The sequence below is a fragment of the Onychomys torridus genome, chromosome X (assembly GCF_903995425.1).
Source record: "Onychomys torridus chromosome X, mOncTor1.1, whole genome shotgun sequence".
Taxonomy (NCBI): Eukaryota; Metazoa; Chordata; class Mammalia; order Rodentia; family Cricetidae; genus Onychomys; species Onychomys torridus.
In genome coordinates, this window is record NC_050466.1 from 41,932,337 (window position 1) to 41,945,588 (window position 13,252).

Here is a 13,252-nt window from a genome sequence, read left to right on the forward strand (position 1 = left end):
AGTGTCCATTTAAGATTTCTGAACCCACACTTTATCGACTGGATAAACAAAAACACTTTGTTGGAAGCCTTTGCATCTTTATCCTGTCAGTATGCATTAGGAGCCCTTTAATCCACAGACGCATGCATTCATGGTAATGGCATATTAAATGTCCTTATGAAACTGCAGATGAAAATTAACATTTGAACACACTTCTTTTCTTTCAATATCAGAAAGCAATTATTTGTTTGGATGTGTTTATATTCATATAAAGTTTTCATAGACATTGTCATGAAACTGAAAATTACACATTAAAGTTTTAAGAGCACCAGCACATATATAGGGAGATTTTATTTGCTATCTAAAAAAATTCTCCTAATTATCTATATATGAATATATACCCAAACACACATGCACACACACACACACACACACACACACACACAGTCCTGTAATAAATTTTATTTAAAAATTTGAAACAAACACATAAAATCTTGAAATTAGTATTTAATAAAGGGATTGCTGTTACAATATCCTTTTGTAAGCTTAATCAAAATATCTGCCACTTGAAATTCATTAAGAATGTCTGTTTGCATTCTTGGTTACCTTACTGAATAATACAATAATTCATCACACCACAACACACACACACACACACACACACACACACACACACACACACAAAGCTGGCCAAGAAGGCAATGAGTTTCTGAATATTGATTTACTAATCAAAGATCCTAAACATCTTCAGATATCAACTCATTAGCAAATACTTCATTCATTTAACCAATTTTGATCTAGAACTTAAGAGCACACACAAACACAGGGGCATTTCCATTGTAGTTGAATTCATCTGAGACCAGTGCAAGCATTTTACACTAGGGCTTTGATAGCCGAGATTACCATGTACCATGATGTTTATAGTTCTACTAGATTATCTGATAGTAGTCAGAATGATGAAAGAACAGGATATTGATGCATACAAGATACTATTAATCTTAGCCATTATTTTGTTAAATATTGTAATTAAAACTATTTGAATTAAGCTCATAGAATTCTGAAAAGCAAGACAATTGATGGCAAGTAACAACTGCCCCAGACACAATACTATAAAACTAAGGAGCCTATTTTAAAATGCACAGTTGGTAACAAATCGGAAGATAATACACTAGATTCACAAGAATTGCACGGATTTTTTTTTTTTTAATTTTGGGGTATTTTTTGTATTTTTTCTGTTTTTAAATTATACTTGATCACAGAGTCCCAAATATTTCTGTACACATTAGCTTCATTTTCACTTTAGTGTTTTTTTTTTCTTATCTCAATTTATACTTATACTCAATTTGCTGTGATCAGGAAAATAAGTCAGGCATACTAAGTACATATTAAGGAGTACATGTTTTCCTATTTAGTATACAAAGTACTTCATAAATATGAATTATGTTACAAAAATAGCTTTGGGTGCGCTCACACGGTAAGCACTTTGCTAATTTGGGACAACCGTTAAGGATTGTGGGTATTTGACACAACTGAGAACAAACTCTAGTTTAATTTGAGCCATGTTTAATTCTGATAGACATATTTTTCTCTAAATCACCACAAATGCTATATAACTCACATTGATTTTTTTTTCTCCTTTTGGTTTTTATGTATAGACAGGTAATACTTAAAGTGTTCAAATTTATTTTATAGTTATGTAATGCATGGTATATTTTAAACAAGTATTTGCACAATTTAACATTGTAAATCCAGCGGTTTCAAGATGCAGGCCATAAATTTTACCAATTTACAAATACTATCAAATGTTCTCTCTTTGCATGCTTATTTGTTTTTTACACTTTTCAGGTAATCTTTACAAAGAGTTGTTACAATGCCACAAATCAAAAGGGTTATTCCAGTTTCACCAACTTAGTCTACGTGCAAGATGAAGGACCCAGCTGAGATACAAACACTGGTACCAGTTTTCTTGAGTTTGCTTTACAAAGCACAAAGAGACGGAGGTTTTGTATCAGAGTACAAAACGTATTTGCCTCTTGAGGTTAAATTCAGTGTATTATGTTTATAAAGCATCCCTTTGGCAATAGAGTTTGCAGTATCCCCACAGGACTCCACAGTATAGGGTTTATATAGTAAAATCTATTAAGGAAAGTCTCTTCTACTTGACACATCTTTACAGCTACAGTTAATGAGATACCCTTGGAAACACCTGCCTCTATGCCTAATGATAATATAGTATTTGGAAGTTAGAAGTCAACAAAAGGCACTTTCATCATTAAATAATGACCTCTTATGAAGTTGAATTACATGACCTATATCTTGTTCAAAGCTGTTTGCTCCTCAAGGACCTGTAGGTAGTCAGGAGAACTCTGAAGTTTTGCCTTCAGTTCAAAATACTCACTCTTCCTTTGTTCTACAACGATTTTACTGTGGTTACCACCTATCAGTGACTTCTTGTTTTTTTTATCTTGTTGTTTTTCTGGATAGCGAATCTCAAAGCCACTGACACCAATGCTGTTATACTCCTTTTTGCTTTCAAGAAAATTCTGAATAAACACGTTGGAATCTCTGCTAGGGAATAGTTCATCCAGCTCATCAATTGTGCTCAATCTCTTCCTGGTATCTACATGCAGTAAATCTTTGTCTTTGTCAGCAGCATTTCTCATCATGACCTTCTGTCCTGGAGGATCTGAAAACATGAACCCAGTTTCAGACTCTTTGAGGCCACAGGTGTGACTCTTGCTCATCTGTTCTATGGTTTGTGGAATGAATGCTTCTGTGCTCAGTCCGTCTTTTTTATTGGTTTTGTGCTCATGCTTCCTTAGTTGCAGCTGCACGGAGCCACACTCAGGGTTCCCCAAACCTTCGTGCTTCACTGTGGGTTTCTTGTTGCGTCTCAGCACAAAAACAAGAAGGCAAAATGCAACAAAGACAGTTAAAATGAGGACCACCAAGATACTTAAGATTAAAATAGACAGAGGTACTGGGCCCCCAGGAGGGCTTCGAATAGGACCCAATGGAGTGGTGAACGAAATTGCAGGTGCAGGGCTTGTGAAAGGTGCAGATGGCTTGTTTAGGAGTTTAGGACATAAGATTTCATTTTTGAGGGACTTCAGTTCAATGTTGGCAAACTGAACAGGAGTCTCACATTTCAGTTCTTTCACAACAATCCCATCATTTAACTTCTCTAGCCACAGCTTTAATGCTACCAAGTCACAAGTGCAGTCCCAAGGGTTGCCCTCCAAATCAATTTGTGTAAGAGATTGCAACTGATCGAGGACTCCACTGACAGGTAGGTACATGAATTTGTTGTTCCTTAGGTTCAGTCTAGCAAGAGGTGCTCCAGAGAAAATGTAAACTGGAAGGCTCTTTAAGAGATTGTTGTTCAAGTACAGAAGCTGCAAATTGGGCATGGAGTCAAAGGTGCCTGCTAAGATTTCCTTAATCAAATTGTATTCCAAATACAGATACTGCAGGTTATGAAGGCCTGAAAATATTTCAGGGTCCAGTCTTTCAATCTGATTTCCATTGAGATAAAGTCTGCGTAGATTGGTCAGATTGTGGAACACTTCTCCTTTGATCACTGTAATCTGATTGCTGCCTAAATGGAGCAAATCCAGTCCTTCAAACTCAGTGAAGTCTGAAATGTCCACATCTTTGATGTTATTGCCATTGACATGCAACTTCTTGGCATTTAAAGGTTTTGGTATCAGTTCAGACATGGATTGTATATTTTTCTCTTGGCAATTTACACTGAGCCCCAAATCAGAAGGATGTGTTTTGCAAAAGCAAGGTGCCGGGCAAGGTGTAAGAGGAGGCACTCTTGTTTGGTATGACACAATTTGACTGAGATTTCGGTTGGAGAGGGATTTGCCTGCCACTATTCCAGAGATTTTGGAAGGATTTGTTGTTTTGGGTGGTTTGGTCACTAATCTGTGCAAGGTTGTTTGAGTAGTGTGACCATTGGGAGTGGTGTAGCCATTTTCCAGTTGAGATGGAGGCAGAATTCGAACATCAAAATCACTCCCTGTGCCCATGGGGCATAATTCTTGCTTGTTGGTTTCCTTTAAAAGCCTTCCATATAAGTCACTGGGAGTTTCACAAATAGCTTCGCCTATGTAAATGTTATATGGCATATTCTCCAACCAAGCCTTTAGAGGCAACAAATCACAGCTGCAATTCCAAGGGTTATCTTCCAGCTGCAATTCAACAACCCGGCCAATGTGTTCCAGAACTCCAATATAAGGGAGTTTCTGGATTCTGTTTCCTCGTATATCCAGATGAGTTAAAGATGCGAATCGAAAAATATTATCAGGAAGGAATGAAATCAGATTGTCATTAAGAATGAGAACTTTCAGTTTGTGGAGCTTATTGAAGGCTCCTCGTTCAATATACTTGATTAAATTGTAGTCAGCCTGGAGATACTCCAAGTTCTCTATGCCAAGGAAAGTGTCAGCTCGGAGAATCTTTAATTCATTGTTGTTCAAGTGCAACTGCTTTAATGCACTGAGCCCGAGAAAGGCCCCTCCCTCAATGTTCTGCAGCTTATTATTTCCCAGATGCAGAGATACTGCATGTGAAAAGTTTACGAATGTATTTGGATAAAGGATATTTAAAAAATTGTTTTGGAAATTGAGGTGATAAAAATTAGACCAAGGTGGTTTCAGCTGGTTTGGTCTGTAGACTGAAACCTTCTCACAGTTGACATAGAGCACATTCTCTACTGACACACAGGAGCACACATTGCAAATTTCCACTGATATGTCAGAATCTGTATTTGTTGAAGAAATCAGGGCTGACACAATCAGAAAGAGCCAAAGAAACATCTTCTTGCAATCAGCAAACAACTCTATGCTTCTGAATAAAGAGAAATAATCTAAAAATAAAAAGAAAACAGTTTTTCAATGATCATTCCTTGAAAAAAATATTTGTGCTTAAATCATCTCATTGTGAATACATGGCTACAATCTTTAGCACAGTATTTTTAAGGCAGCCAGATTTGTACTCCACTGAACAATAAAAACCACAAAAATGTCATATACTTTATATCTGTAATTTGTACAAAATGTACATGTGTGGAATATACAACAAATGGTAAGAAAGGATATTTAAAATCATACTTACATCTTAATAAATTAAATTTTTAACTAGAACCACCAAACTTTGCCCTTAACATTAGCCTCAAGCTTGCTATTTGCAACTCAAATGAACATACTTAGAGCATCATTTATTTCATGTCCTCTACACCAAAAACATACCACAATTGGTGGAAATCTATTCTCCAGGCTTCTGCTAGATACAGAGGCTGGGTAGAGACCATAATTGAACTCAAATTTCAGTGGAGGATGGCAGTGGGAGGACTGGGTTCCTTTAAAGAAGACAGTTAAAAGAGCTACATGGAATGTGCCCTGGAAAGAAATTTGCCTGTGCTTTAGCACTTAGGTAAGCACGTTGCCATGAATCACTTCGCTCCTGTAATATGCTTTCAAAAGTATAGGTTACCCTATGGTGCTCTAGAAAATTGTCAGATTAAAAAACAGAACCCACTTTGCTGTCAGTCATTTCCCAAATGGGGTTAAAAAGCTTTTTGTCTCTGGGTCCCTGGAAGCAGAAAAGGGACCTGCTTATTCTTGCACTGCTCAGCTGATTTTCAGGCAGTATTTCCACCCACCAGAAATGGCCTTTCTGCCTGTCTGTCCCTCTCCTGTTCTTCATTTGTCAGTTTGAACCCAATCCTCACTGACCTCTTGGTTTAAATTCGTATCACCTTCACTTTGGCCACAGCCTGTCAGTGCTGAGGAAGAGGAGTCCACATGTCACAGTCGTTGAGCAGTTTTATTTGCAAAAGCAGATATATCCAATTCTAAATATTTCAGTTTTACATAAAGCCTGCAGTTCCCAAACACTCTTCCTAAAAGATAATGCCATGCCCCTGCCTGTAAACAAATGAAGAATTACTTCTTGGAAGAGTTTAATGGCTCAAAAATTAACCCTTTGAAGCCAAACCCTTAAAAACCTACATGCGCGCGCGCGCACACACACACACACACACACACACACACACACACACACACACAAGGGAAAGAGAGAAGGAGAAAAGGAGACACACACACACACACAGAGAGAGAGAGAGAGAGAGAGAGAGAGAGAGAGAGAGAGAGAGAGAGAGAGAGATTGGAACATAAACAGTATGCATTTTACTGATGCAATTTTAGGCTTGTGAATCTTTTCAGTAGTGAATGTGAGGAAGCTGGCTGCAATTTTCATATGGTAAACACCAAATATTAATTAAAGAAATAAAATACCCAGGAAAACAATGAGAAAATGGTGCAAAGGAAAATATGTGTCATACAGAATCTCTCTCTCTCTCTCTCTCTCTCTCTCTCTCTCTCTCTCTCTCTCTCTCTCTCCCCCCCTCACAAGGAATCAGCTAGTGGTAAAATCAAATGTTTCTCAAGGTAGGCAATCCATTAGTCAAGACCTAGGATGGTTTACAATTAAAGTATCTTGGTTCAGAATACAGCCAGCAACCCTGAGATGCTATCTGGCTGCCATATAGGTGGGCATTTCCCCTACTCACTGTTATGGCTTGAGTGTCGTTGCAAAAAGAAGTCATAATTTTTAAGCATGACATCACCCAAAACAACTTCAATTGTAAAATGAAAATTTTACTTGATCTTTTTCGCCTCGTGTTGATGTAGCTTTCAACAGCTATTTTGGTTCAGTTGAGTCATTTCTTGTTCCTAACCACCCCCACCCAAAAACAAAGAAACCAAAATGCAACCAAACTAAAAACAAACAAAACACAAAAAGTAAAACAAAACAAAACAAAATTCGAATAACCAGAATTCAGAAACAAGAAGTAGAAGCATTAACAGATGTGAAAATACATAAAGAGCTACCTTCTTATTAGTAATTTCTACTTTAAGTAGCAAAGAGGGTGGGGGAGGCGCATGGAAGAGCTAGGAAGTTCCCAAATGCAGTTCCAGTGAAACAGAGGAAGCCAAAAGCAGCTGGAGCAAACAAGCAAGGCAGAGGAAGATTCAAACCAAGGAGAAGCAAACAAGCACTGAAAGGGCAATAGAAATTGAGAGCTGGAGAACTGTAAAAAACAAGGTTGGAAAAAAGAAGCCAGGAAGAGTAACTGTAAGGGAAAAAGATACTACTAACATATTCTAAAAAATGTGACAAACAGCAAAAATACCAACCAAGAAAGAAAATCTTAACAAAGTATGGGTTGGGTACCCTAAACCACCTCTCAGGCTTCCAAAAGGGTCGAATTTGCCTTTCTGTGTTTGCATCTCTTGGTGGTGCCTAGCAAGACGTTCAGTTCCCAAGGCTGTCCAGGACTGCACAAACCTTGCCCTACCATAAATCCAGCATCCACCAGAGTGCGGCTCCTAGCGCTCCATGCCCAAACGGAGAAAGCTAGCCTGCGGAGTGCAAACCACTGCCAAAGGGGTCCACAAGTCGATGAGGCATCACAGTAGAAAATATGGGAAACCTTAGCTGCCCCCTCCCTGAAGACCGAGGTGGGGGTTGGGTGGGGGAGAACAGTAAAGAGACCGGCCGTTGTCGCCCCCTGAGCGCTGCTACCTCTAGCTGGAGGCGACGTGGTTGGAGGGGCCGCTGGCGCGTACCGCAATGTTTTGCCGCATCCCGGTGCCCAGGGCCGGCACGCAGCCCCCTCCTGAATACCCGGCCGGAGCAGCAGCCTCGCGGGCTGGGTGGCAGGGGCGGGGGCGGGGTACTGTGTATGATGTCGCGGGGGCCTTCAGTCCCGCTGCGCACACAATTCTTAGCGCGCTCCCATCCCAAAAGGGGTAGCTGCTTGAGTTTTCTTTGGCCTCTCTAGATCCGAATGTGCAGTGGACAAGCAAGAGGAAGAGGAAGAGATGACTAGTTCAGGCCAGGGTATAACACTGGGGCATCAAAAGACCCATTTGCCACAGAGTGAACCCCATAGTTCTGTTGCCTCGATCTGTGGCCCCGGCATTGTCCCCCAACCCCCACCTGCCCAGGCCAGCTATAGAATCTTGTTCACCCAGGCAGAAATCAGCTCAACATTTAGAAACCTTGAAAAGTGTCACTGCTAGCGTTCTCCCGGCTTTGCTGGGCTCTCAGAGTTACCCACAGGCTCTTCCACCCATATTGCCTGTCTTGCTGAGTGCCAGCAGTCTCTGAGCAGTCCGTCGGCCACCGCCTGAAACCCCACATTCAAGTCCAGGCACATTGCCTGAGAGTAGGACACAGAGCACAAAGCCCAGATCAGCGCAGCAACCCCAGCTCATGGTGCCACAGACCAGGACACTTTCTTTCCCTGCTGCCCTGGCTGCCCCAGGGGCAGGGATGTTAAGGACACCCGGATTCTTTTGGTCCTCGAGGACAAGAGATCGCGACGTGGGCAGGCAAGTGGGAGGTGTGTGTGTGTGTGTGTGTGTGTGTGTGTGTGTGTGTGTGTGTGTGTGTTGCGGGTGGGGGTTAACCAACATGTCCACTTCGTCTACTCAACGGGCCCCAAACCAACACGACTCCAACTAAAAATAATAAGCTACCTGCTTCCCTCCAGGCGCGCGCACATGCACTGTGCCAAGCCCAGCCTGAAAGATGCTACGCGCCTTCCCTTGCAGCTCACGCAGCCAGGGCTTGAAATTCACCCACCTCTGGAGCCCCAAGACCTGTACAGGATGAACCGCGTTCCGACTCACTCCTCAGTTTCCGCGATGGTCTCTATGTTATCTGAGATCCAGCTTCTTGGAGCTGGCTCGCCGGTCAAACCCAAGGAACAGCTTTTAGCAGGCAAGCAAGCGGGCAGCAGCGCGCGCGCGCACCCGGCCAGACACCGCGCGTGCACCCAGACCCTCGCACACGGGCTGCACCTTTACATACACGCCCCGAATCCCCGCCCCCGCCCCCGCCCCCTGGCTCACACACAGCCCTCCCTCCGGACACCCAACCGCTTCTAAGCCGGTTCATTCCTTAGCCCCTTGACCCTTCAGCAGACACCCACACTTGAGTCCTTTTCTACCCACACACTGGAAAGGAAAGACAAAACGCTTTCTTTCCGGCATTCACCTCCTCTTTTGCCTAAAACATCCCTTAGGGAGGAGCGAGCCTGAAGCTTTGGCTTTGGAACCCTAGTTCCCTAAGGCTGTTGCACTAACCTCCATCACCCTACCACATAGGCACACTCGAGTCCTTTCTCTTCCTCCAGCACCCTAACAAGGGAAGGAACGCGCGCATGCACGCGCTTGCGAACACACACACACACACACACACACACACACACACACACACACACACACACACACACGGTGTTCCTTTGAGAGAGCAAGCAAGAACTCAGGGGTATGGAAAAGAAATTTTGGAAAGCCTGGGCCAAGGAGATGGGGGTGGGGGCCAGGGCAGGAGACATAGGGTCTTCAAGACTACGTGGTGGAATTGAATAATTCCAGAGTAGAGGGGTGAGTCAAGAACAATGACATTGAAATGCGCCAGTCGTACTTGGCTTTTATATTATGGGTAGGGTACTTTGGCTAATTGTCACCAGGCAGAACAGGGGGCTTTGGGAATACTTCAGTAGAGGCGATCCTGGATAGAGCCTTCTTGGGACCAATTTCTTGGATCCAGTGGTATTCGCACTCCCCCTACCTGTCTGCGCGTGAGCGGCCTGAAGCTTTAAGGCAAACAGTGAGGCTTTAGCCCAAAGTGAGCTTATTTAGCAGGGTTAGCAGGATATGACTTGATTCTGTGTATTTTAGAACTCCACAGGCCTTCAGCTAAAAAGTGTTAATCAGGAATTAAGGAGCTGAAGGTGGGAACAGGGGGTTAAGGGTAGAGAAAAGAGAGCGGTGGGACAGGGAGTGATACTGCGCATGAAACTAAAAGGGGAGGGGGAAAAACAGAGAAAAGAAAACAGGAAAAAAAAAAAACCCGCTTTGGCTACTGAGCATGCCCAGTTTCGAGCTCAAGCCCTATAACGGAGGCATTGTGCGTATTCCACTTATCCGGGCTTTGGAGGTGACCAGGAGGGGACTTTGGTTGGGGATGGCAGGAGGTGGGGGTGGTGGCCAAGAGTCTTTAGGGAGGGGGTGGAGTATACATGGTTAGGCTGCACAGAGTTGACTATTAAGAGTAAAGAAGCAGGGATACATTAGGGAGATAGAAGAGGGAAAATGATTAAGAGTCACTTCTTTAGCACTCATTTGCCTATAGTAAGAGACTTTAGCATCTGACTGTCAAAATCTGAAGGCTGCAGATCTCACCCCTAGATAATCTAAATCCCTTGTACCCAAAGATTAATGTTTGCACAAGAAAGGAGGAATGTTCTGAGGAAGAGCTAATGTTCAAACCAGTTTCATGCAGATTGACAATTTAGTTAAGAAAGCCAAGGGACCTAGGGGAGAGGGCAGATATGAGTTAGTTTTGCTGTCTACACACCATTTGAATGCTTGATTTCTGAACAAGAAACTTTGATTTTGCTTCCTTCACTGAATTGATCTTTTGTAGGTGCTTAGCTAAGAATAAACAAGTCCCTCTTTACTCCCTCTATGGGAAAAACATCTTTAGGTAAATAGGTCGAAGTTATAAATGAGAAGCTTTCCCTTAGAATTACTAACAACCTACTCTTTGCCATAATTTCAGAAAGACTTTCAACCCAGTCTTTGAGATCTGTGCTTTTCTCAGTTCACTTATTCAAATCTCAGTGGCTCCAGCCACAACCTATCATACCCAATATCCAGAAATGCTTATGATTAAAAACGATAAATTCTTTAAGCTGAAACTAGCAACAGCTTTGAAATCAGAGTTATGTTGTATACCTGAATTCTTACAATTAAACATTTGCAGTAATTGGTTGATGTTTAAAGCCCCAAATCTTGAGAAACAAACAAATAAACAAACAAACAAATGGTGGACAAAGGATTCATACTATTTTTCAATAATATCCTACCTTTTATATTATCTATATAATTATCTGTTAGTGTTTTCTTTTTTCATTTTTGTCGTTTCATGAAGTTGCCTTCAGTTTATATTCATGCAAGTGAAAATGTTAGTTGAATACATATTGTTTAACAGAGATGCACGTGCAGTATTCACATATTTAAATATGTGTATGTATGTGTATGTAGATTTATTTCTTCATGAAACCTTCATAAAGAACTCTTCTTCTACCCACACTCTCCATTGCCTTGATTTTTTTTTATCCTCTTCTCATTTGAAAACAACCTAGAGGCAGAAATTGAGTGGGCAGCAATGGTAAAATTTGTCATATTCATTGTGAAACCCACTATGAAATAGTATTGCTTAAAGAAATACTAAAGGATCAGTGCACAGCAATGTTTTCTGGTGCTTCTTCTCTCACTGACATGAAATCTGTTTCCTCCATAGGTAACAGCTACAACATGTTGAAAAATTCCCCCACTATTGTAGACTTGAACAGAACAGATCCTGCTAATTAAGAGATCAAATTTGCACTACATATCATAGTGCAATTTAGAACTGGTAATGGCTAACAAAACAAGTTGGCAATTTATTTGAAATGTAAAGAATTCAGAAAGCTACCATATATTTTATCAGGGTAGGTGAATTATTGGTCTTTGCTATAAATGTTAAAAAGATTCAATAGAATGAACAAATTTGGTCTGAAAATATGCGAGTTTCATGTACTGAGGTATCTCAAAAGGCCAGAGTAGGACAGTAAATATCAGATTATATAAATGCCCAAATTTATTCAACTTTTGAAACTGGTCTGAGGTTTAGGTATATTTAACTGCAGTAACAATGAAAAGTTCTGTTTTATGCAACTATGAAGAGAGAATTCAGAAAGCAAAACCATCTACAACACTGATAAATTGCAATTAATATTACTATTAAGACTGTATTGATGCCAGGCGGTGGTGGCGAATGCCTTTAATCCCAGCACTCGGGAGGCAGAGGCAGGCAGATCTCTGTGAGTTCAAGGCCAGCCTGGGCTATAGAGTGAGTTCCAGGACAGTCTCCAAAGCTACACAGAGAAAGACTGTATTGGTGTTTGATATTCAGCTCACTAATATGAATGCTTTAAAATAACATTAAACACAAATATAAAATAGAAGTAACAGCTGTATGATTTATGTTTCCTTTTCTTGAGAAGTAATTTAAAATTGAGACTTGGAGTCCTGTTGTAACTGGAGTATTCCTGTGTCCACCCAGCTCCTGTAGCCGCTCAGGCCCAATTAAACACATAGAGACTTATATAACTTATAAACTGTATGGCCGTGGCTCAGGCTTCTTGCTATCTAGTTCTTATTTCCTTAATTAACCTATTTGCATAAATCTATACCTTGCCATGTGGCTCATGGCTCACCTGTATCATACATGTTATCAATCAATCATAGCAACATATATTTACTGTATACAGGACATCCCACAGCATCCTGTAGTTGCTTTTTCACTTCAGAGATGTTTATTTAGTATTCAGAGAGAATAAGAGCAAACTGAAAGAAAATTTAAGTATACAAAAAGAAATATATATATATATATATATATATATATATATGTAGTGGATAGCCATATATATATGATTTGTGTGTGTGTATAAATGAGAAATGTTAAGTAAACTTCAGTACTATTGATGCTAATTTAAAAAAATAGAGTTTATATGCTTCAGAAAGTAATTGGATTCAAATATGCACTGTTTTTATGCTACCTCTCCTTATTTCTCCAAATGTTGTACCGCATAACCTTGTCTTTGTAGGAGTACTTCACATAGTATGATGATATTCAGATAAGCTGTATATCTCTTGCTCAGGACAAACAATTGCACCAGGAATTTAAATGACATTTTGATTATCTTGAGTTTCAAACAAAGTATCAGTTATTCAACAGCAGCAGGCCCACATGAGTATAATGCCAAATCTTGGCCCTAGACAGTGTCCTCTCACTTTTAGATCACTCCTCATTTATTCTGCCTTGACAATTTTACTGTTTAGCATCAATTTTGGTATGCAGGTACCACAGATTATTAAAGTTAATATGGAATATTTATTATCACCATCTGGTATTTTTACAATTAAGAATTTGGCATTTTTTGTTTTTATTAGTGGAACAGGAAAAATAAAAAACATTCGTAACTAGTTAATAACCTTAGAAGGGCACTTTCCATGGTACAATGAGTTTATAAGATCATTGGTTCATGAAAAAGTTATTTTTTAAATTTTATGATATCTCAAAATATTTAATTAGTTTTAAATGAATTTTTATTTACCAGGAGAAAAGGGATATAGCATGTAGCAGA

The 13,252-nt window shown here is 40.4% G+C and overlaps 1 protein-coding gene across 4 annotated transcripts; it reads right to left on the minus strand.

The window, feature by feature from the left end:
* Nucleotides 1–470: 470 nt before the first annotated feature.
* On the minus strand, nt 471–9,166 carry Slitrk4 (SLIT and NTRK like family member 4). Of its 4 annotated transcripts, none has more exons than XM_036174694.1 (2): nt 9,141–9,166; nt 471–4,852 (listed from the first exon to the last, which is right to left on the minus strand). In XM_036174694.1, the coding sequence occupies exon 2, from the start codon at nt 4,800–4,802 to the stop codon at nt 2,289–2,291; it is 2,514 nt and encodes an 837-aa protein (XP_036030587.1). In that variant the 5' UTR covers nt 4,803–4,852; nt 9,141–9,166; the 3' UTR covers nt 471–2,288. The 4 variants fall into 4 exon arrangements, with proteins under 4 accessions (XP_036030587.1, XP_036030585.1, XP_036030588.1 ...); XM_036174692.1 differs by lacking the exon at nt 9,141–9,166 and adding an exon at nt 8,638–8,843; XM_036174695.1 differs by lacking the exon at nt 9,141–9,166 and adding an exon at nt 7,573–7,591.
* Nucleotides 9,167–13,252: the final 4,086 nt, after the last annotated feature.

Coding starts and splice junctions, on each gene's coding strand:
- Slitrk4 (XM_036174694.1), bottom strand. CDS start 4,802: ATGTTTCTTTGGCTCTTTCTGATTGTGTCAGCCCTGATTTCTTCAACA.